The sequence below is a fragment of the Carcharhinus amblyrhynchos genome, chromosome 10 (assembly GCF_965287045.1).
Source record: "Carcharhinus amblyrhynchos chromosome 10, sCarAmb.v2.hapA, whole genome shotgun sequence".
In the NCBI taxonomy this organism is placed as follows: Eukaryota; Metazoa; Chordata; class Chondrichthyes; order Carcharhiniformes; family Carcharhinidae; genus Carcharhinus; species Carcharhinus amblyrhynchos.
Genome location: NC_137333.1, coordinates 9,311,395 through 9,333,608, shown reverse-complemented (window position 1 = coordinate 9,333,608; position 22,214 = coordinate 9,311,395). Strand labels below are relative to the sequence as shown.

The following is a 22,214-nucleotide window of genomic DNA, read 5'->3' as shown; positions in this document are numbered from 1 at the left end:
TATTTAGCCTATTATGACTACATTGGTTGATTCACTTTAACATTACTTGAATCTTAAAATGATGAATTACATAATTGCCTGCCACATATAGTACAAGATTGAACTTGATTGTATAAATTGGAAAAGCAACAGAAATTGCTTCAAGACATATGCATGCATATGAGACAAACACTATTTTATGCAATTGCCTACAGTCTCAGTTTCCAGTGCAGCTGAAAGTGGAATATTGCATGCATGCAATTATAAGCAAAATATGTGGATGCTGGAATTCTGAAATAAAAACAGGAAAAACCCAATATCTGTGGGGAGAGAAATAAAGTTAATGATCTGAATTTGAAACTCTTTTGCAAAGCTAAAGACAGGGAGTAATGCAGTGGATTCTCAGAACTCCAGGTTAAAGTCCAACAGGTTTATTTGGAAATTGTTGGTACTGCATATAACTTGTAAGTTGGCCTATAAAGTACATTTCAATATCTGAGCATTCTTCTTCAGTGAGATACATAAAGAGTTTATCTTTGCATCAGAGAAATTAACATTTCTTTTTGTCTCAGCAAGCCTGACAGCTACTATGGATGGAGAACAGAGCGAACATTTGAGTCAGTATAACCCTCAGGCACTGGCAAAGATTTCCTGCTGAGATTTTCCAGCTTTTCTGTTTTTGTTTCAGATTCCAGCATCTGCAGTATTTTACTTTTATTTCTTTTTGTTTCCTGAGTACTTAGAATGCTTTCTTTGACATGCATGCCCTTCTGATCATGATTCTTAAATATTGAGCTTAAAAGAATAGTGTTATCATGTAATGTCAGAATATAAAAACTTAGACCTATCCTTTAGGGCAGAATATAACTGTTTGAATTTATTAAGCACCTTCAAGAATAAAACATCCCAAAGCACTTCAGAGACTTAATAAAACAAAATATGACATTGATATTAGAGTAGATGGCCAAAAGCTGGGTTAACAATGCCAGTTTTATAGAATATTTTCAGGGCTGGATTTAGAGGAGCTCAGATATCCGAGGGTTGTAAAGCTGGAGGAGGTTAGAGATGAGGAGGAGCCAGACCATGGACTGATTTGAAATAAAGACGAAAATTTTCAAGTGAGGGCATTGCTCAACTGAGTTGGTAAATCAGCAAGCACAGGCATAATGGATGAACAGGACCTGGTATGAGTTAGGATATTTGTAACAGAATTTTGGATGAGCTTAAGTTCATGGTGGGTGGAAGATGGAAAACTGGCCAGGTACGAGTCAGAATATTCCAATGTAGAGAGAACAAAGGTACGGATGATAGATGAGGGTTTCCGAAGTAGATGTGATTTCACATTCCAACCGTTGTTTTATAAATTGAGTTTGTGTCTTTATATGCCCTGTTTGTGAACAGAACTCCCACTTACCGGACGAAGGAGCAGTCCTCCGAAAACTAGTGGCTTTTGCTACCAAATAAACCTGTTGGACTTTAACCTGGTGTTGTGAGATTTCTTAATGTGTTTACCCCAGTTCAACGCCAGCATCTCCACATCATGATATATTTCTAACCGTCTTCTTTCCACACCCATCCTTTTAATCGCCCACAAACTTTAGGAGCTGTCATCTAAAGTATGACTCAAGTATCGCATGAATAATTTTTGACATTAATACTCTGATAGGTATAATTCCTAGAACTGTTGTGGACAATAATGCCTTACAAGTGTTTTAAAGGGCAGTCTCCCACTGCATTGTTTATGGTACACTGGAGGACATGGCTGACCTCTCAGCCTTCTCAGATCCCTTTGGGTTGCTGCTTTGCTTTGTCTCCCTTTCTGTTTATTTGCAGCTAAGGAGCAGGAACTCAATCACTTCTTTCAGCGACTGTGAATATTGCTTTACCTGTTTTCCCTCTCATACATTTCTTTGGAGCCACATCGAAGATGTTCAATTTCCAGGTCTGTTTTCACTCTGATCTGCTCCAGTTCATGACGAAGCTTGTCTTCATATTCATTTTTGTAGTGGTCCCTTCCAAAGAAAAAAATTCAATATGCTTTAAGATTAATTTTCAACATCAAAAAAGATGTATGCTGAATTCTATGATACAACGAATCAAAATATTCACTGCAATAAATCAGGCTAAAGAACAGTAGCAATGTAAATTCAGTAAATTAGACATAAGTATTTTACTGTTTGATATCTGTTTTAAAGTTTGTTCGTTATAACAAAGTTTGTGCATACTCTGCCATCATTTTCATTCTTCTATTAATATGGACTCTTGCACACATTTTAAATGGAGCACTTGCAATCATCAATAACAATTTCCAATCTGGTGCTTCCTAATGAATATTTGCAGCTGTACAGAATATGAGCTTTAATAAACAATCAAAATTACTTTCACTTTAGTTTTTAACTGAATTAAATGTTAAATTAAATGTGGCACAAAAACTACTGTGATCAAATAAAACTAATAATCAAAGTTCTCATCCTATAATCAGAAAGGCTTAAGCTTATATGTCCTCTGCAAGCAAAAGGAATATATCCAAGCATTTTGCCTTTGTTGAATTAAACAAATGATCAGTCACAAGGGGACATTGGTTCAAGGTGAGGGACAGGAGGTTTGGGGGAGGATGTAAGGAAAAACCTTTTTACCTAGAGGATGGTGATGGTCTGAAATGCACTATTAGGGAGAGTGGTAGAAGCAGGTTGCTTCACATCCTTTAAAAAGACCTGGATGAGCACTTGGCACGGCATAGCATTCAAGGTTATGGGCCAAATGCTGGTAGATGGGATTAGGTGGGAGTTCAGGTAGAACTCCCACCTGACTCAAATGGACCAAAGGGCCTCTTCTGCATGAACATATGATTCTATGAAAGGCTGGGGGACAACAGTATCCCGGTGCATTTGCCGTGGCAACACCTCAATCAATCAAATTTCCAACTGATCAGCATCCTCTTCTCATGCAGTATAGTTTGTTTCTCCTTCTGAAATGTGGTATTCGCATGTTTGCCCTGATAAGTGCAAGATGAAAAGCTTTGACAGCATGTTTCTTTTTCAGCAATACAAAAGGTCTGTACTATCAAGCGACTGTCAATTTAGAATCCATATGCATTTATATTTTGCACAGTAAATAAAATATTAATTGATATTAAAACAATGTGTATTTGTATAACACTTTTGAATGCCCTAACGCACTCTACAGAAACATAATCAGACAAAAACTGATCCCAAATCAAAGAAAGAGACGTAGCACAGGTGACACAAAGATTGGTTAATGGGGTAGGTTTTAAGTAGCAACTTATAGGAGACTGGTAAAAAGGGAGGAGTTTACACAGAGCATCACAGGTCTCAGGGCCTATGTTGGTTGGCAGCTGTGCATTCATCTTTGAGGCAAAGGAACTGGGGGACACACAAGAGACTAGGTGCAGGGGAGTACATAGTTCTCAGACAGTGAGGAATTGGGCAAAAGCAAACAGGGAGGGTGAGATTATGAATAGATTTGAACACTTTTAAGATAATTTTACAATTAATATAATCAAGCACTTGGCTTCTTGACAATCAACTGATGGAAATACCAAGTAGTGCAAGAGTTGGGAGAGGTGATGAGAAGTTGACACTAAACAACATCATGCGAAAGGAATGATAAAATTCATGTGTGGATTACTGGAGGCATATATGGAGCTCAAAAGCCAACCCACCGTTATGTAAAGAACTGCTGTAACATTATTAGTATTTCTGTACTTTAAATTGTTTAGAAGTTAACACCTAACAATTATAAAAATGCCCACCAGTTCAGGGTATTTGACAAAATGGAAATGATATCAAGGCAACTTCAAAAGTAATTAAATAGCAGACAGGATTCTGAAGTCCTGCATTTGTGTAAACATTATTTATTCATCTTGGTTTTGAGCTGAAAGCTTATGCATAGTGAAGGCAATTGGGTATTCTCTATCTACCATCATTCTTGACCATGGTGTGGCAGCCTTTCTAAGTTGAACAGCACTGATTTTTCAAAAGTTTTAACATATGGAGCTTGCATATTCTTGTAATTCAAAAGAATGCAACACAAGCTATATTGAGACCTGTGATCTGACATGCTCAAATACAAAACTCATTTTCATGAAATGGGGAGGGGCTGAGTTCATTCCAAAAGAAGATTCTCCTTAAAAGAGATATTGTTAGTTCACCCCTAAAATTACAGTGAAATACACAAAGATATTAATAACACTGGGAAGTAAACATGTAGGATTGTGTTTTCCCTTCATTCTAAATACGTAGCTTACTTTATACGATTGCGTAATCACAATAATAGATTATATACTTTATTGTGGCAGGCGGGAAAATCAGAACACAGCAATATAACGAAAAATGTGTTTAAGTGTTGAGGGAAGCAGCGAGCGCCACAGCACGCGTAACCATCAGTTTACAACTCAATCACTTTCATTCTGTAAAACCAGCATTTCTGGTAAAATGGTACTACATAAATTCAGGATTTTACTGCAGCATTTTGCATTTCTGCTGCTAGTTACCTGCAGAAATGTTAAATAAATTTACTGCACTCTCGCACACAATTGTTTGTTTAATATTCATTAAAGAAAAATAAACATCCTCACTGTGGACAGAATTTTACCAGCACACCTGCCTGAGGTTTGTACGATCCCGCCTGAGGCCAATGGAGAATGCCAGGCGTGCTGGTAAAATTCTGGCCTGTGTCTCTCAGAGGTTAAACAGAATTATTCCCATAATGATGAAAATTGAAGTGGAACATACGGTCACAAACTGGTTAGGGACCTTTAACATTTAAAAAGAAACCTACATGCCTAGTTTTGACCAACAGAACTACATCACAAGATTGCATTAAAAAAACACAAAGTTTATTGTTTATGAAACAAATAAACAAAGACAATCACTATTAATTTATCAGTTTGGTTTATAAATATGTATGTTATGCACATATACGTTTACTTCTTACTTCTCCGAAGAATTCTCTTACAAGAAATGTCAATCTTAAGCTATTTACTTCTCTAGAGACCATCCGTAAGTATGCCACAGTCCCCTGGAAATGACCTTCAATTCACCCCAGCTCCAGCTATTTTCAGAGTTAAACCTTTACTCACTATCTCTTGACTGTAGATGCCCCAGTCCCTTGTTCTAGTTACTTTTTAACACTCCCAAGCTAATTCAACTGATTACTCTCTTTTGCCACAAGACACTGAGGCTAACAGCAGATCCTCCCATGAGGCAATTTTCCAGCTTCTGTTCCCTCAAATTACTCAAAGTGAGGTTAAGGGGCGAATTTTCCCACTCCGTTCGCAAAGGGATCGGTGTGGGCGAGTGGCGGACCATGGAAAGGCCCGACGATCTCCGATTTTGGGGTGAGCGCAGCTGGAAAATCCCACTCCAAGTCTCATCAGCTTCCCGCGTGGTCAATGATGGAATTATTGTTTTATTATGCTTACAATGCAGGTATGCCTGTTTAACTTTCATTTATTCTGGCTGACTTCTCAGAGAGTTGCAAACTGCATGAGGTCCAAGTTGCAACTAAACAGTCTCTCATCATATACCCAGATGAATTGAAGAGAGAGAATCTTCCTAAGTTCCACCCAACTCCATGATAATGAAGCCTGCTTTGAGCTGTCCTCAAATTAACCGTTAAGTTCATCACCCCTCATTTACAATTTATTTTTGATTGCGTATCTGAGTTTTTAATCACCTTTCAGCGTTAATGCAACACCTTTAAACTAATTAGGTCCACTTCCCAAAATAAAACATTCCTCTGGACAACAACTTTGCCAAGATTTGTACGCATCACATCTCCAGATCTTTTGCTTAGTAAGCCCACCTGCTGTTTTGTAGTTCTCTCTTTCTTCTGATTAATTAAACAAATGTGAGTCAGCTTTTGAACTGGTATCTTGAGGTTTTCTGGCAATCTCCAAAGTCCAGCATTTTAATTACTATACTGTACCTTTCCAGTTATTAATCCCGCAAAGCAATATGGAGTGTAATAGATTCCAAGCTTGTTTTAATTGTGTTTATCCGATTTTCTACAGTTAAACTTTACTTCCTAAAACTAAAAATTATATTCAAAAACAAAATATTCACAACAAATAATTTGGTCAGTGATGAAGGTGTAAAACTTCTATTGAGTCTGTATTTGACCTTTGAGACAAATGACAGCAAATTCACACCAATCTTATTTGTGTTTCTTCAGAAGATCACAGTGTGGAGTTATACTAGACAAGAGAAGGGGACGCTGTGTCTCTGGTGCTACCTGTCCTAAGGCGGTGAGAGTCATTTTGAACCATGGAATTTACATTGTGTAGGTCAATGAACTGAGAAAAAAATCCTTATTTTAGTATGAAAATTTAAGACTTAGACAAATTGACATACCTTGAAATCACATATTTTTCATACATTTCCTCCCTAGCTCGCTTTGCTTCCTCAAGGTGAGTTTGAAGGCGCTCTATACGGTCTTCTTCATGGGCACAGCGGACATTCAGCTCCATATTCTGGCGATTCAAATACTCTTTATCCTTTTGCAGCAAGCTAACAGACTGTTGCAATGCTGCCACCTGTGCATTTTTGATTGAAGATCATTAAAATTTAACTGCATTATTTAATGATTTGAACAATTAGCAGTGGACGAACAAATTTTAAGATGTTGTTATATTTCCAAAGAAGGTTGTTATTAACCAGGCTTCAGTCAAGGAAATCATTCACAAATTGTGACTTTCAAAAATGCTATAAATTCTACATAGAATCCCTGCAGTGCAGGCGGCCATTTTGTCCATCAAGCCTGCACCGACCACAATCCCACCCAGGGTCTATCCCCATAACCCCACACATTTACCCTAGCTAGTCCCCTTGAGATTAAGGGACAATTAAGCACGACCAATCCACCTAACCCACATATCTTTGGGCTGCTGGAGGACACCTATGCAGACATGGCAAGAACGTGGAAACTCCACACAGACAGTGACCCAAGCCAATAATCGAACCTGGGCCCCTGGCACTGTGAGGCAACAGTGCTCACCATTCTGTCACTGTGCCACCCCTAAAATGTCAAATACTTAGCTACGTTAACTTAATAAAATCTGCACAAAAGTTACCACATTTCTTAATCACATAAATAATTATGAACAGTGACTATTTAAAAATAGTCAAAGCATTTCAGGTTGGCGTAGAAAATAAGACTCACAATCGAGAGTAAAACTTGTACTAAGCTTTTATGAAAAGTGGTGTTGGACATGTATGATTTGTTTTTGGTTTGATATGATTATACAAACTAGTTTTTTTTCTATTTTCTATTTCCACATAACCATTTTAGTTTATAGTACAAATAAAACATGAATTGAACTTCCGAATTATCTCCAATGCTTTTGTCCAGATCATAAATAATCTGGTTACAGCTCCACTGGCATTGTGACCACATAGATATCAAATTCCAGAAATGCTGACATTTACTTTGGATGTAGTATACATGAAATGGATTATTTTGATAAGCTTGTTTAACGAGCTAGGAACTTCAGTTGTGCTTCCCACTCTGAAAGCTCTCAATCCCAGGTACGTATTCACTTTTTGTTTGCTCAGCATCCAACAATAAATTTAATTAAGACGCAAGGACTTGTGATTTATTCTTCCCTTCACCCTCTCTAAGGTGTTCCTCTCTCTATCTCCACTGATGTATTTGTAGCTTTTAATGAGGCTATGTTTGGTGCATCATAGCAAGGGAGATTTTCCCACCATCAAGTGTGGTGGCCAATAACCAGATGGTCACTTGCCATAACCTGGACCCAGTCACAATGTTGCAAATCAACATCTTTCATGAGCATTTCCCTTTAAAACTGGCACAGATTCAAATCTTCTTCATCAATAGTGGAATAAAATCAATTCAATGTTAGAATATAAATAAAAAACCAAACCAATTTTTTTTTATCTGCTACTTGCAAATGATCGTTAATCGAGGATTTTCTATCCAATTTTCCTCATGTTTCACTCTTAAAGCAACAATGAAAATTTGCAGATAATTCAATTGTGTGCTGTAACTCCTATTCTTTATCTTTGTCATTGTGAATCACTTAAAGCACTGTAGCCCCACAGTTGTAGGATGAAAACTGCAACGTCCACGCTACATCTGTCACATGTACAAAATTTGTCCACAACTGTCAACTCCCAAGGTCCAACTGAATTTTCCAACTCGAATCAGGCTTTAAAAAGACAGAAGGGAAGGCCAACGGGGGAGAAACGTATTGCGGGCATAATTCTAAACAGTTAATTCTCTACTTAAAAAGTACATTGATATTTTCTGAATTGTGTTTTTTTTAGCTCAATGCACAGCCTGGTGGAAATGTTGATTGAAAACATGGTCATGGAAATACCTGAATGATTTGAAAGCAGGGTGAAAACTACAATTCTGGATGATTTTTGGTGGTTTAAACACACCAGTTTAAAAAAAAGACCTTTACCTATTTGGTGTCCAAGTGATTATTGATTCATCATGGTTATTTTCTGTGATTCTTAGTATATTTGCATTGAGTCAATTGGATGTTTGATCACTAATAGAAAAACTCTAATAAGATAACTGAGCAAATAGAATGTTCTGGACATGTTGTTTGAGGAATAAACCCATGCTCTTGTTTGAACAATTCTGTGCAACCTTTAACATCCCGCTGATAGAAGAGATGGAGCCTCAGTTTAATGCTTCATCCAAAAGGTGGCAAAACAGAGACAGCAGCATTCCCTCAGTACTGCATCAAAATGGCAACCTAACTTGTGTGCTCAAGTCTCTGGAACTGGCTTGAACACAAGACTTTGGTGGTGCATGGGATGAGAGAGGTTGCTGACTGGAAACTTGAATTCCAGACAGCACTTGTAAGTTTCCGTACCTGTGGGGGCTAAGAGCAGGTTGTGCATGCTCAGTACGGCACTTGAAGTTGTTATGGTGTTGACATGAAAAAGATAATAGAAAGATAGAAAAAGTCAGGCCACGTGTCTGGAAGTGGAGCACCATATTCAGAGAAAGGAGGCCCCAGTTAAAAAGAAATAGCAGAAAAAGAAGCTTCAAAGAGATAAAGGGCTGCAGTTGTTAGACCTTAAGTACAGAAGGCTCAGGAGAAGCACAAGCACCCCCAAGGGGCCTGGGAGAAGCCCTAAAGACCCAAGAAGGAAACTGGTGAGCCCCATGTTGCAGGACATTGAGGCAATAATCTGCTTGGCAGGGCCAACGAGCTGAAGTTCCGCTTGTGAGTTGGTGCTGAAGTGCAGACCCTGAACCCAAGAGAATGGGGTCTTGGGAGATGAGATTGAAATCCTGTGAGTTGAGCCATCATTGAGGAGATTTCTTCAAAGCTGTAAACTGGAATCCCTTGTGGCAGAGAGACAGTAGTAACGAGACCGGTTCACTGTGTTTACTGATGTCTGGGTGAGTTGAGAAATCCATGCAATCTGCCTTGTTTGCACCTGCCAGTTCTTGTGCAGTGTGCTGTGTCTGATCATCATTTGTCTTTTATTTCGCAAGTATCCTCTGGTAGCCCTGAATGTTAGATTACCAGATAAATATTGTGGAAAGGTGAGAGTTGGACTGGGGTGGGCACAGTAAGCAGTCTCACACCAGGTTAAAACCCAACAGATTTATTTGGAATCATGAGCTTTCGGAGCGCTGTTACTTCATCACTCACCTAATGAGGAAGCATAAGAACATAAGAAATAGGAGCAGGAGTAGGCCATCTAGCCCCTCGAGCCTGCCCTGCCATTCAATAAGATCATGGCTGATCTGTCGTGGCTCAGTTCCACATTCCCGCCCTCTCCCCATAACCCTTAATCCCCTCGCTTATCAAAAACCCATCAACCCGCGTCTTAAAAATATTTAGCGAGGCAGCCTCCACCACTTCAACGGGCAGAGAATTCCAGAGATTCACCACCCTTTGAGTGAAGAAGTTCCTCCTCAACTCCGTTCTAAACCGCCCCCCCTTTATCTTGAGGCTGTGCCCCCTAGTCCTATTATCCTTTCTGAGCGGGAAGAGTCTCTCCATCTCTATCTTATCCAGCCCATTCATCATCTTATACGTCTCAATGAGATCTCCCCTCATTCTTCTAAACTCTAACGAGTACAAGCCTAGTTTATCCAGCCTCTCCTCATAGCCCAACCCCCTCAACTCCGGCATCAGCCTAGTAAACCTCCTCGGCACTCTCTCCAAGGCCAAAATATCCTTGCGTAAGTGCGGTGACCAAAACTGCACACAGTACTCCAGCTGCGGCCTCACCAATGCCCTATACAGCTGCAGCAAGACCTCCCTACTTTTATATTCAATCCCCCTCGCTATGAAGGCCAGCATCCCATTAGCCTTCCTGACCACCTGCTGCACCTGCAGGCTGGGTTTTTGCGGCTCATGCACAAGGACCCCGAGGTCCCTCTGCACCATCGCCTGCTGCAGTTTTTCGCCACGTAAGTAATAGTCCTTCCTACCATTATTCCTACCAAAGTGGACCACCTCGCACTTGCCAACATTAAATTCCATTTGCCAGTTCCTGGCCCATTCGCCCAGCCTATCTAGATCCTTCTGCAGACTCTCCACACCCTCCGCACAATTTGCCGTTCCACCAATCTTGGTGTCATCAGCAAATTTCGACACCATACACTCGGTTTCCTCCTCCAGATCATCTATATAAATGGTAAATAGCTGAGGCCCCAGCACCGACCCCTGGGGCACTCCACTAGTCACCAACCGCCAATCCGAATAGCACCCATTAACCCCCACTCTCTGCCTCCTATTTGACAACCAATCCTCTATCCACGCTAACACCCTACCCCCAACTCCATGCCCCCTAACCTTCTGCAATAACCTCGTGAGGTACCTTGTCAAACGCCTTCTGAAAATCAAGAAAGACCACATCCACCGGCTCTCCTCTATCCACCGCCCTAGACACATCCTCATAAAACTCCAATAAATTTGTCAGACACGACTTCCCCTTAGCGAAACCGTGCTGCATCTGCTCTATCAAGCAATTCCCCTCAAGATGCCTCGCTATTTCCTCCTTGATGACGGATTCTGACATTTTACCTACAACAGACGTTAAACTAACTGGCCTATAATTCCCTGCCTTTTGCCTGCCACCCTTCTTAAACAACAGCGTAACATTAGCCGTTTTCCAATCTTCCGGCACTTCCCCGGAATCCAGCGACGTTTGGAAAATAACCACCAAGGCATCCACTATCACCTCTGCCATTTCTTTCAGAACCCTCGGATGCATTCCATCCGGTCCTGGGGACTTGTCCACAATCAGTCCCTCCAGTCCGTCAAGCACTGCCTCTCTAGTAATAATAATGTCATTGAGACCCTCCAGTCCTACCACCTTTCCATCGCTAACACCCGGAAAATTATTCACGTCCTCCTCCGTGAAGACTGAAACAAAAAAGTTATTCAAGACCTCAGCCATTTCCCCATCCCCTACCACTAAGTCCCCCCTCTCATCCTCTAAGGGTCCAACGTTCACCCTAGCCAGCCTCTTCCTTTTTATATACTTATAAAAACTCTTGCTGTCCTTTTTTATATTAAGCGCTAGCCCAGCTTCATAGTTTCTCCTACCCTTCTTTATCAATCTTTGTTGACATTTAAACCTCTCCCAATCCTCTTCTCGCCCACTACTCTTAGCTACTCTAAACGCCTCTGCTTTTAATTTAACACTTTCCTTCACCTCCTTTGTTATCCACGGCTTATTACCTCTCCTCCTACGGTCCTTTTTAACCATCGGAATAAATTTCTGCTGAGCACCAAGAAAGATCTCCTTAAAGATCCTCCACTGCTCCTCAGCAGACCTACCTTCCAACGCGCTCCCCCAGTCAACATTCGCCAATTCTTCTCTCATCCTACCGTACTCCCCTCTGTTCAAACAAAGGACGCGTGTCCGGGAACCCACTTTCTCCTCCTCCATCTGCACCAGAAACTCCACCATACAATGATCACGCTCCCCAAGAGGATCCTTCACCACAAGGTCCCTAATTCTACCCGCCTCATTACATAACACCAGATCCAAGATAGCTCGCTCCTTCGTTGGCTCTAACACGCACTGTTCAAGGAAACTATCCCGGCAGCATTCCAAGAACTCCTCCTTGAGCCCACCGCGTCCAACATGGGTCGACCAATCAATATGTAGATTGAAATCCCCCATAATTATCACCGTTCCATTCCTGCACGCCGCACTTATTTGCGCGTTAACAGCCCGCCCCACCTCCAGATCATTATTCAGGGGCCTATAGACAACACCCACCAGCGTCTTCCTCCCTTTGCTGTTCCTAATCTCCACCCACAACAATTCCACTTTCTGCTCTTTGGTTCCTATATCATCCCTTGCTACTACCCTGGTGCTATCCTTAATCAGCAGAACTACACCCCCCTCCCTTTTTCCTCCCGCCTATCCTTCCTAAACACTTGATACCCCTGGACATTCAGCTCCCAGTCCCTGTCACCTTGCAGCCACGTCTCTGTAATGGCCACCAGATCATATCCATTTGTGCTGATCTGCGCCACCAGCTCATCCACTTTATTCCGAATGCTTCGTGCATTCAGATAAAGTGCCTTCATCCCAGCCTTCACCTGGACCCTATTTGCCAGAACGCCACCAACCATACTCACGCCCCCTACTCCTTTTATTATTGGGACATCCTCGGCCTCTTCCCTTACCTGTACCCTCTCCTTAACTTTAGACCCTGTAATGTCACCTACCCTCGCACCCTCCCCCCCCACAAATTAGTTTAAAGCCCTGTCTACAGTCCTATTTACACGATTCGCCAGGACTCTGGTCCCAGCACGGTTCAGACCAACCCCATCCCACCTGAACAGGTCCCACCTACCCCAATACTGATGCCAATGCCCCATAAATTCAAACCCATTCCTCCCATACCAATCCCTGAGCCACCCATTCACTTCCTTAATCTTATCAAACTTACGCCTGTCTGCACTCGGTTCAGGCAGTAGCCCAGAGATAACCACCTTGTCGGTTCTACTTTTTAATTCCATTCCCAGCTTTTCATACTCCCTCCCCAGGTCCTCAGTTCGCATTTTGCCTACGTTGTTGGCACCCACATGTACTACAACGACTGGATTCTCACCCTCCCACTCCAGGATCCTCTGCAGCCCAGATGCGACATCCCGTACCCGAGCACCAGGCAGACAACACGCCCTTCTGTGCACTTTGTCATTGTGACAAAGGACAGTGTCAATACCCTTAACCCCACTATCCCCAATTACTACTACATTCCTTTTCACCTTCTCTTTGCCTATGTCCTGCGTCTGCATCACTGTACTGTGTGCAGTTTTCTCACCAACCTCACCTCCCTCGTTCTCGTCCAGACGGGAAGCAAGAACCTCAAACCTGTTATTGCAGATTGAGAGGCTGAGGCATCCGCTCCCCACCCTCCTTCCTCCGCTCCCCACCCTCCTCTTGTTCCTGACCCTTAGAGTTAGCCAGTCTAGGGGGGGTGGATGTCACTTGCACCCCATTGACAATGGAACCCTCTCTCCCCCTGATGAGCCTCAGTGTCTGTAGCTCAGAGGTCAGCTCATCTACCTTGAGCAGGAGCTCCTCCAGCAACCTGCACTTACTGCAGACATGGTCACTGGGAAGGACCCTGGGGTCCACCAGCTCCCACATCATACAGAAACAACACATCACATGCCCCTCCATTATTCACTGTAGTAATATTGAAAATTTCAACACGAACTTACCTGGCCCTTTTTCTCCCAAGCCCTTTTGCTCCTAAGCCCTAGTAGCTCACTCTGCTTCCCTCTCACTCCACTGCCTGCTCCGACGCTGCCCACTGTCTACACCAGGCCTCCTTTTAAACCTGGCGCTGTTTTAAAGCCTGCTCCCCCACAACTCCCTGCTATCCACTCCCTTAGAATTCTTAAAGCAGTAGATACAAAAAGCCCGCAAAAATGCTTTTAAATGATTTAAACAGTTCTACAAGGTAAGTTCTTACTACGAAAGTGCTTTAAACTTATTTAAACAGGTTTTTAACAGGTAATTTCTTATCTGTCTCTCTGCTCCTTCATTCGTCTGCTCCAGCAAACAATGGAAGGCTTCACCGTGAGCGATGCTCTGAAAGCTCCTGATTCTAAATAAACCTGTTGGGCTTCAACCTGGTGTTGTGAGACTGCTTACTGTGCCAAGGTAAATATTGTAATTTTAAAAAATCTTTGTTTGTTCAAAACCTGTGAAACCTTGTGATTTTATCCTCACAGCAAGTGTCTTGAATCTCAACTTTGTCTGTTTTAAATAAAAAGTTACTGGATCGTACAGTGACCTTGAGGGTTTGGTCCAGGATCATAAAAACTGAAAAGAAAATGATGAATAAACACCCAGTCAGAGTTCGAAGTTGTATTAAATCTGAGATTAATAAGGACTGATTGATGGCCATACCTCTTTGGTTAAGTCATTTCTCTCTTTAGTTTGTGTTTTATGTGTGACTTCCAGTAACTCTAGCTTTTTCCTGAGGTCGGAAGCTTCCCGATCTAGTGCATCTCTCTCACTGAAACAAATCACATGGAATGTGACCAGACATACAATAAGTATAATGTGCAGAGTTCAAAACAACTCATATACATTTTTCACTCTTAAATCTCAACGGAAATCTCAGCATTGCTAAACAATCATTCTGTAGGTGATCACATGTGTAGTACGTTACAGTTCTTGCAAATAGCTGCAATCACCCAACCCCATTAACTTTACTACTTCTGCCAAGTGTTGGGTCTTGTTTTTATATCTATGGGCGAGATTCCCTAGCCTCCCAGCTGAGTGTTTCCCACTGGCAGGAGATGGTGCATTGTTTGCTAGTGGTGGATTATCTGGTTCCACCGTTGTCCATAGGAATTCCCAGTGATGAGACTCCCCATTAAGTAAAAAGCAGGATTTTGACAGCTGCAAAACAGGCATTACTTTTATCCCTCATCAGGTTTTGGTCTATACTTGAAGTTGCATACAAAATGAATATCAGTTATAGAAATTAACTACCAAAAAGAATAACAAAAGAACCGTATGGTACAGGAACTGGTTCTTTGGTCCACCAAGCCTGCACAAATGCCCTTCTAAAGCCTTTTTGTCTCCACGCGGTCCGTATCACTCTATTCCCTGCCTATTCATGTATCTGTCAAGATGCTGCTTAAGTGTTGCATTTGTATCTGCTTCAACCCCTCCTCTGGCAGTGTATTCCAGGCACCTACCACCCTCTTTTTAAAAGACCTGCCTTTCACATCTTCTTTAAACATTTCCCCCTTTTACCTTAAACCTATGTCCTCTAGTAATTGACATTTCTACCCTGGGAAAATTACTCTATCTATCCATGCCTCTTATAATTTCGTAAACTTAAAAAGAACGAGTGTACTTACTGCTTTACTCGGTCGTAATTCTCTCTCTTATAGTCTGCTTGCTGAATAAGTTGTTTGGTGTCTGCTAGCTCCAATGTAAGACGCTGACAGCGGACTTCAAGATCAGAGCGGGTTCTTCTTTCAGATTCATAGCTCTAAAATTTTAAGTGTGGCACAGATTAAGCATTAAATAAATGTGCCTGAAACATTCAGCATGGTGCCATGGCTCTAAATTGACCATCTTTCCACAGAAAAGGATCTAACTTTAACAAAGGACCAAGGTGGAGAAATACAAACTCTCTCAAAAATCTTGTTAAACACAAATTATTTCCCATCTTGTCCCAGTGATTGATAAATGTCTAATAGCCACCTGGCTTCTTAATAAGTTGCAATTATTAATTTTCTATCATTGTGACTTAATTTGTCAATCCTCTATCTTGGTTTATACACAAAGTACCATGGAGACTGGACAGTTGTTTATCCTTCTCTGAAACTTTGTCCATCTTTTTCTAGCTACATTATACAAAAATGTATTAATAAATATTTTAGCCAGAACTTAACAGTGGCCTGTTAAACGGCATGGTGGAGCCTGACTATCGATGATACAAATATCTCTGCTAGTGGACCCACAATTGCCTCCCACAGTTTCTTGGGATACACTTCATCAGGTCTCGGGGATTTATCTTGATGCGCTTTAAAACTTCCAGCACCTCTCTCTCTGTTATACGTACACTCCTCAAGACATCACTATTTATTCCCCCAAGTTCCTAACATCCATGCTTTTCTCAACGGTGAATACTGATGAGAAATATTCATTTATGATCTCACCTATTCTCGTGGGTGCAGCGTAGGTGACCTAAGGCATGCAGGAGGTATTTCTCTTTACGTAAACAGAAATGACTGACTGATGGGGAAGCATAGCATGTAGTTTGCATAATCGCATGAAGATAATTTGCATTATGAAGCATGCAAATCATGATAATCCTAACTATAACTGTACACTTTCCCATGCTGTGAAAGGAAGCGGTGAAACAATTCATAACTGGCCCCACCTAACAAGCTGTTTTTCTACTTTCCACCCCTCTGCATTATGTAGTTAGACATTGGGTAGTACAGTTACACCTTTAACTAGCAGTTAATCAGACTGCCTACCGGAGTGATGAACACCATTATATCAGGAGAATATCTACAGATCCAAATCACTTTTCTTTACAAATTGCAGTTGTGATGTTACACTGCTTCTCAAAGCACAAAAAAAAACTGAGTCTGCACTCAGACACGTGCTAAAATTTAAAGTTTTAAAAGATTATAAAATTCATTTATTAGTGTCGCAAGTTGGCTTACATCAACATTGCAATGAAGTTACTGTGAAAATCCCCTAGTCACTACACTCCGGTGCCTTTTCGGGTATATAGCCTTCTAGAAGGAGTTGCTGAACAACAATCAAAATGGGAAGCCTATCTGAATTTACTGAGCAAATGTTACATCTCTATTATTGTTGCAGTTGAAATCAATCAAGACAAGGAGATCCCTGGTCTGCCTCATCAACTCTTCATTGGATAAGCTTGCTGAACAATTTGGTAGGTTGGCTAATATATTTCTAACCATCTTCTTTCCACACCCACCCTTTTACTCGCCCACAAGCTTTAGGAGCTGTCATCTAAAATATGACTCAAGTATCACATGAATAGTTTCTGACACTAATACTTTGATAGGTGTAATTCCAAGAACTGTTATGAACAATAATGCCTTACAAGTGCGTTAAAGGGCAGTCTCCCATTGCACTGTTTATGGTATGTCGGAGGACATGGCTGACCTCTCAGCTTTCTCAGATGTCTTTGGGTTGCTGTTTTGCTTTATCTCCCTTTCTGTTTATTTGCAGCTAAGGAACAGGAACTCAATCGCTCTTTCAGCAACTGTGGATATTGCTTTACCTGTTTTCTCCCTCACACATTTCTTTGGAGCCACATTGAAGATATTCAATTTCCAGGTCTGTTTTCATGCTGATCTGCTCCAGCTCATGACGAAGCTTTTCTTCATATTCATTTTTGTAGGGAGAATTTAGCATGGCCAATACACCCAATCAGCACTTATTATGGATTGTAGGAGGAAACTAGAGCACCTGGAGGAAACCAGAGCACCTGGAGGAAACCCACGCAGACACGGGGAGAACATGCAAACTCCCCTCAGACAGTGACCCAAGCTGGGAATTGAACCCAGGTCCCTGGTGCTGTGAGGCAGCAGTACTAAACATTGTGCCACCGTGTTGTTTAACAGGTCACTGTTAAATTTAGGTTAAAATATTTATCAGTACATTTTTGTATAACGTAACTGGAAAAAGATGGACAAAGCTTCAGAGAAGAATAAACAACTGTTCAGTCTTCATTTTGTAAATAAACCAACATAAAGGATTGACAGATTAAGTCACAATGGTAGAAACTTTATAAGTGCAACTTTCCTCAATGCTTGAAAACAGAAAGCTCCTAGTAAAACTATCTGTCCCATTTTAGAGTTGGAGAACAGGAGAAAACTCATTTCTATGACATTGTACAGAAATTTAAATGTTTTCTTGAGATGTTACATAATCCATTATTATGGATGACTGTATTCAACTTCCTCCCTTGCAAAGATGAGATGGTAGCAAACTGGTAATGTCACTGGACTAATAATCATGAGATCTAGGCTAATGCTCTGGGGAACTGAATCCCATTACAGCAGTTGGTGGAACTTGTTTGCAATTAATAAAGTCTAGGATATAAAGCTAGTCTCTGTGATGGTGATAACATATTGATTGTTGTAAAAATCCATCTGTAATGCCTTAAAGGGAAGAAAGTCTGCCACTCTTACCTGGTCAGGCTTATATGTCATTCTCAAAATCTAGTAGCTTTGATGGCTATTAAATTCTTCCAGCTGCCTTGGTGGGATTTATACTCAGGTTTCCAGGGCATTAATCCAGATCCCACAATTACAGTAACATTACTACTAAGCTCCCATTGCCACAAAGCCTTGCCTGGCAGGACAAGATGAAGAAGTGCACAGATTGGAACATTGCAAGTGGTCTTTCCAGTGGAAAGATGGCTTCCTTTTGCCTGATCAGAGAATCAGGGAATGCATTCACACTATAACTGCGGCCATGGTAAGGAGGGATGGAAATTCAGCCTGAATCTAATGTCAGATTGGGCCCTAAACAAAATGGAAGTTTCAGCCTGCTTTGCTTCTGTGAGTTCAGGTTGTCGTGCACAATCTGATCTGCCAATTCTGCCTCAGTGCTAAGGGCTTTCAACTTCACCTTGTTGACTGTGAATACCCTGACAGATATAAGTTAAAGGGCTGTCAAAACTGTTTGGCACTATCAACTGAAGCAGAAAACATAACTTCAAGATGGAAACTAAAACAGAGACTTTTAAAAAAAAAAGTGAGATTTCTATTTACAGCAATTGAGACAGGTATTTTATCATTGCAGTGTAATCCTTTTTAATCGGAAAATAACTTTGTATTAACAATGAATATAATCCTTGCAGTGCAGGAGGCGGCCATTTGGTCCATCGAGCTTGCACCAACAACCATTCCATCTGGATCCTATCCCACGTATTTAGCCTGTTAACCCTCCTGACAATAATGGTCAATTTAACATTGCCACACATCTTTGAACCTCGGGAGGAAACTCACGCAGACACAGGGAGAGCTTGCAAACTCCACACAGACAGCTCACCCAAGTCTGGAATTGAAGCCGAGTCGCTGGCACTATGAGCCTCAATGTTAATGACTGTGTCACCGTGCCACCCCCGATGAAGACCGAAGTTATTCTGTATGAAGCTAATACGCAAACATAAACTATCACTGCAGTCCAGTCATTCGTTAGGACGATCACTGCATTTTAATCCATCCATACCCACCAGCTCCCTTATTCAGATCGAGTTAACAGGAAGGAAATTTGACTGCAGGAATGACATTTAAACATGAGCAAGAAATGTGGATTGGAAATAGGAGCATAAACTAAACTGCAAGTGAAGTTGCAGCGGGGAAAACACACTGGGGAAAAAAAACTCTTCGAAAAGGTAAGAGGGGGGGATTTTTTTGCTTTTCCTCATCCTCTCAAATTGGAAATTCCCATCCGATGTCAACGAACCTTTTAACAGTCCATTATAAAAACTGTCTCGCCCGCAACAATTCCCGTTGCAGGCAAGATCAGAAAATTTACCCCAAAGTTGTGAGACAAATGGTGCAACGCCCTACAAGTTTAAAAATGTGGTCCATCCAAAGGTTGCTTGAATGTACAGGGTCAGAATTTAGAATTTTCTTTTGAAAAAGTGAGGTAAATGGTGCAAATTATTGTCAAAAAATTGTGCAAATTCTTCTTTTAAATAAATTCACACAAGAGTGACTGTATTGCAAGTAAATAGTTACAAACATGAGGACATCAAGTTAATCAATCCGTCCAAAAATAATATATCCATTTTAATTAAAAAACATATCAGATGTTACTAACCTCAATCATGTTGTTCAATTGATTTTTCTGGCTGTTGCTTTCTTCCCAAAGACTGGTTCTCTTTTGTCGAATCTCTTCAATCTCTTCTCTCAAAGGTCGCACAACTTCATAAAATCGTACCTATCAATAAGAATGAAGATATGATATAAGATTACAACACTGATTTACTAAATAAGAGCTACAAAACCATGTCTTTTCCTCCCAGTGATGCTTCAAGAACATAGGGCCATAACCTCCAATCAGCAGTGCAAACTGCTGGAATTACATGACTTTAAAGTGCATTGACCCGCTCTGGAAGACACTGTTTAAACCTCCACTGGCTGGAGCTGCTTGGAACCTGCAGCACAAGTATCCCGGAAGGCCACAGCACAGGGCAACACCAACAGGTTCAGGACGGCCACATCCCCACTCATATTGCACTGGCCGTCAGCCTGCAAGTAGGTTTATCGGGTCCAGTGCAACTGACAGGCCAGGGAGACAGTGCATGTTTAGGTGATGGATAGTGTGTGTGGTGTTTGAAATAGTTATGCTGAAGTTAGAAGTGTTTTTATTTCTCCTAACTCTTGCATAGTAACTACGAATATAACACAGGCAAAAACCATCTGAGGTTAGTGATTTAAATCGCTTTGTTGAATGGTTACCAGCACAGTCCAATTGTCCAGGGGAAGTTGGCACTTCTGGACCATTGCTGCATAAACTCTTACCTGGAAGTTGCAGGTTTTGAATTTTAACCTTGAATTTAAGCCTTCTCTAACATTATACTTGATTGATGGAAATAAATATAATTTGAGAAGACAAATGGAAGACAGTATAAATTCATTCAGACACAAGACTGATGGGATTCCTTGAACGGTAGCACTGTGTTGCATTGCGAAAATAGAAATTCCATTTCCTCTCAGTCTGATAGATTTTCAAGTTTGCTGGTGACAACACCGTAGTGGGTTAGATCTCAAACAATGATGAGACAGAGTACAGGAATGAGATAGAGAATTTGGTGAACTGGTGAGGCAACAGTAATCTCTCCCTCAATGTCAACAAAACGAAGGAGATTGTCATCGACTTCAGGAAGCGTCGTGGAGAACATGCCCCTGTGTACATCAACGGGGACGAAGTGGAAATGATTGAAAGCTTCAAGTTTTTACGTGTCCAGATCACCGACAACCTTCCTGGTCCCCCCATGCTGATACTACAGTTAAGAAAGCCCACCAACGCCTCTACTTTCTTAGAAGACTAACGAAATTTGGCCAACGTTTACAGATGCACCATAGAAAGCATTCTTTCTGGTTGTTTCACAGCTTGGTATGGCTCCTGCTCTGCCCAAGACCACAAGAAACTACAAAAGGTCGTGAATGTAGCCCAATCCATCACGCAAACCAGCCTCCCACCCACTGACTCCGTATACACTTCCCACTGCCTCGGCAAAGTAGCCAGCATAATTAAGGATCCCACCACCCCGACAATACTCTCTTCCACCTTCTTCCATCAGGAAAAAGATACAGAAGTCTGAAGTCACATACCAATCGACTCAAGAGTAGATTCTTCCCTGCTGCTATCAGACTTTTGAATGGACTTACCTTGCATTAAGTTGATCTTTTTCTAGCCCCTAGCTATGACTGTAACACTACATTCTGCACTCTCTCGTTTCGTTCTTTATGAACAGTATGCTCTGCCTGGAGGTCACACAAGAAACAATACTTTTCACTGTATGCTAATACATGTGACAACAATAAATCAAATCAAATATTTAATTATTAATAAAGTTTGATTTTTACTTCTTCATGATAGTAGAACTTTAAGAAAATAACTAAATAAGGGGGGGCAGTATAGATCAGAGTTGAGGAGGAACTTCTTCACTCAAAGGGTGGTGAGTCTCTGGAATTCTCTGCCCATTGAAGTGGTGAAGGCTACCTCACTGAATATATTTAAGTCACGGGTAGATAGATTTCTGATAGACAGGGGAATTAAGGGTTATGGGGAGAAAGCGGGAAAGTGGAACTGATCCACTTCAGATCAGCCATGATCTTGTTGAATGGCGGAGCAGGCTCGAAGAGCTAGATGGCCTACTCCTGCTCCTTTTTCTTATGTTCTGTTTATATGTGAATTCCCATTACTGCAGTTTGGTTCAGCGTTTACCAATTTCTGTTCTTGCTCGTGGCTTTCCTTAGATACATCTTCTGTTAAATTTTTGTTGAATGCATAACTAACCATTTCACTTGCTTATGGCAGTGGCCCTAAAGTCAGTACAAGAAATATTTAACAATGACTTCTGTTAACAACTTAACATTTATATAACTCCTTTCAGGAGAAAAACATTCTCAGGGGCACCAGGTTGTAAAACAATTTGGAGAGTCAACTATAAGCTTAGAGATGGAGGTGGGAATTAAGGTGGATCTTAAACAG

The 22,214-nt window shown here is 41.2% G+C and overlaps 1 protein-coding gene across 2 annotated transcripts in view; it reads right to left on the bottom strand.

Annotated features, from left to right (window-relative positions):
- pibf1 (progesterone immunomodulatory binding factor 1) overlaps positions 1-22,214 on the bottom strand; it is a 117,371-nt gene that overhangs the window by 86,436 nt on the left and 8,721 nt on the right. For both annotated transcript variants that reach the window (XM_080197841.1, XM_080197842.1), the window contains exons 5-9: positions 19,815-19,934; positions 15,347-15,480; positions 14,382-14,490; positions 6,354-6,535; positions 1,866-1,991 (exon numbers count right to left, since the gene is read on the bottom strand). In XM_080197841.1, coding sequence (XP_080053967.1) covers positions 1,866-1,991; positions 6,354-6,535; positions 14,382-14,490; positions 15,347-15,480; positions 19,815-19,934 — 671 coding nt within the window. The remainder of the gene's footprint in view (positions 1-1,865; positions 1,992-6,353; positions 6,536-14,381; positions 14,491-15,346; positions 15,481-19,814; positions 19,935-22,214) is intronic.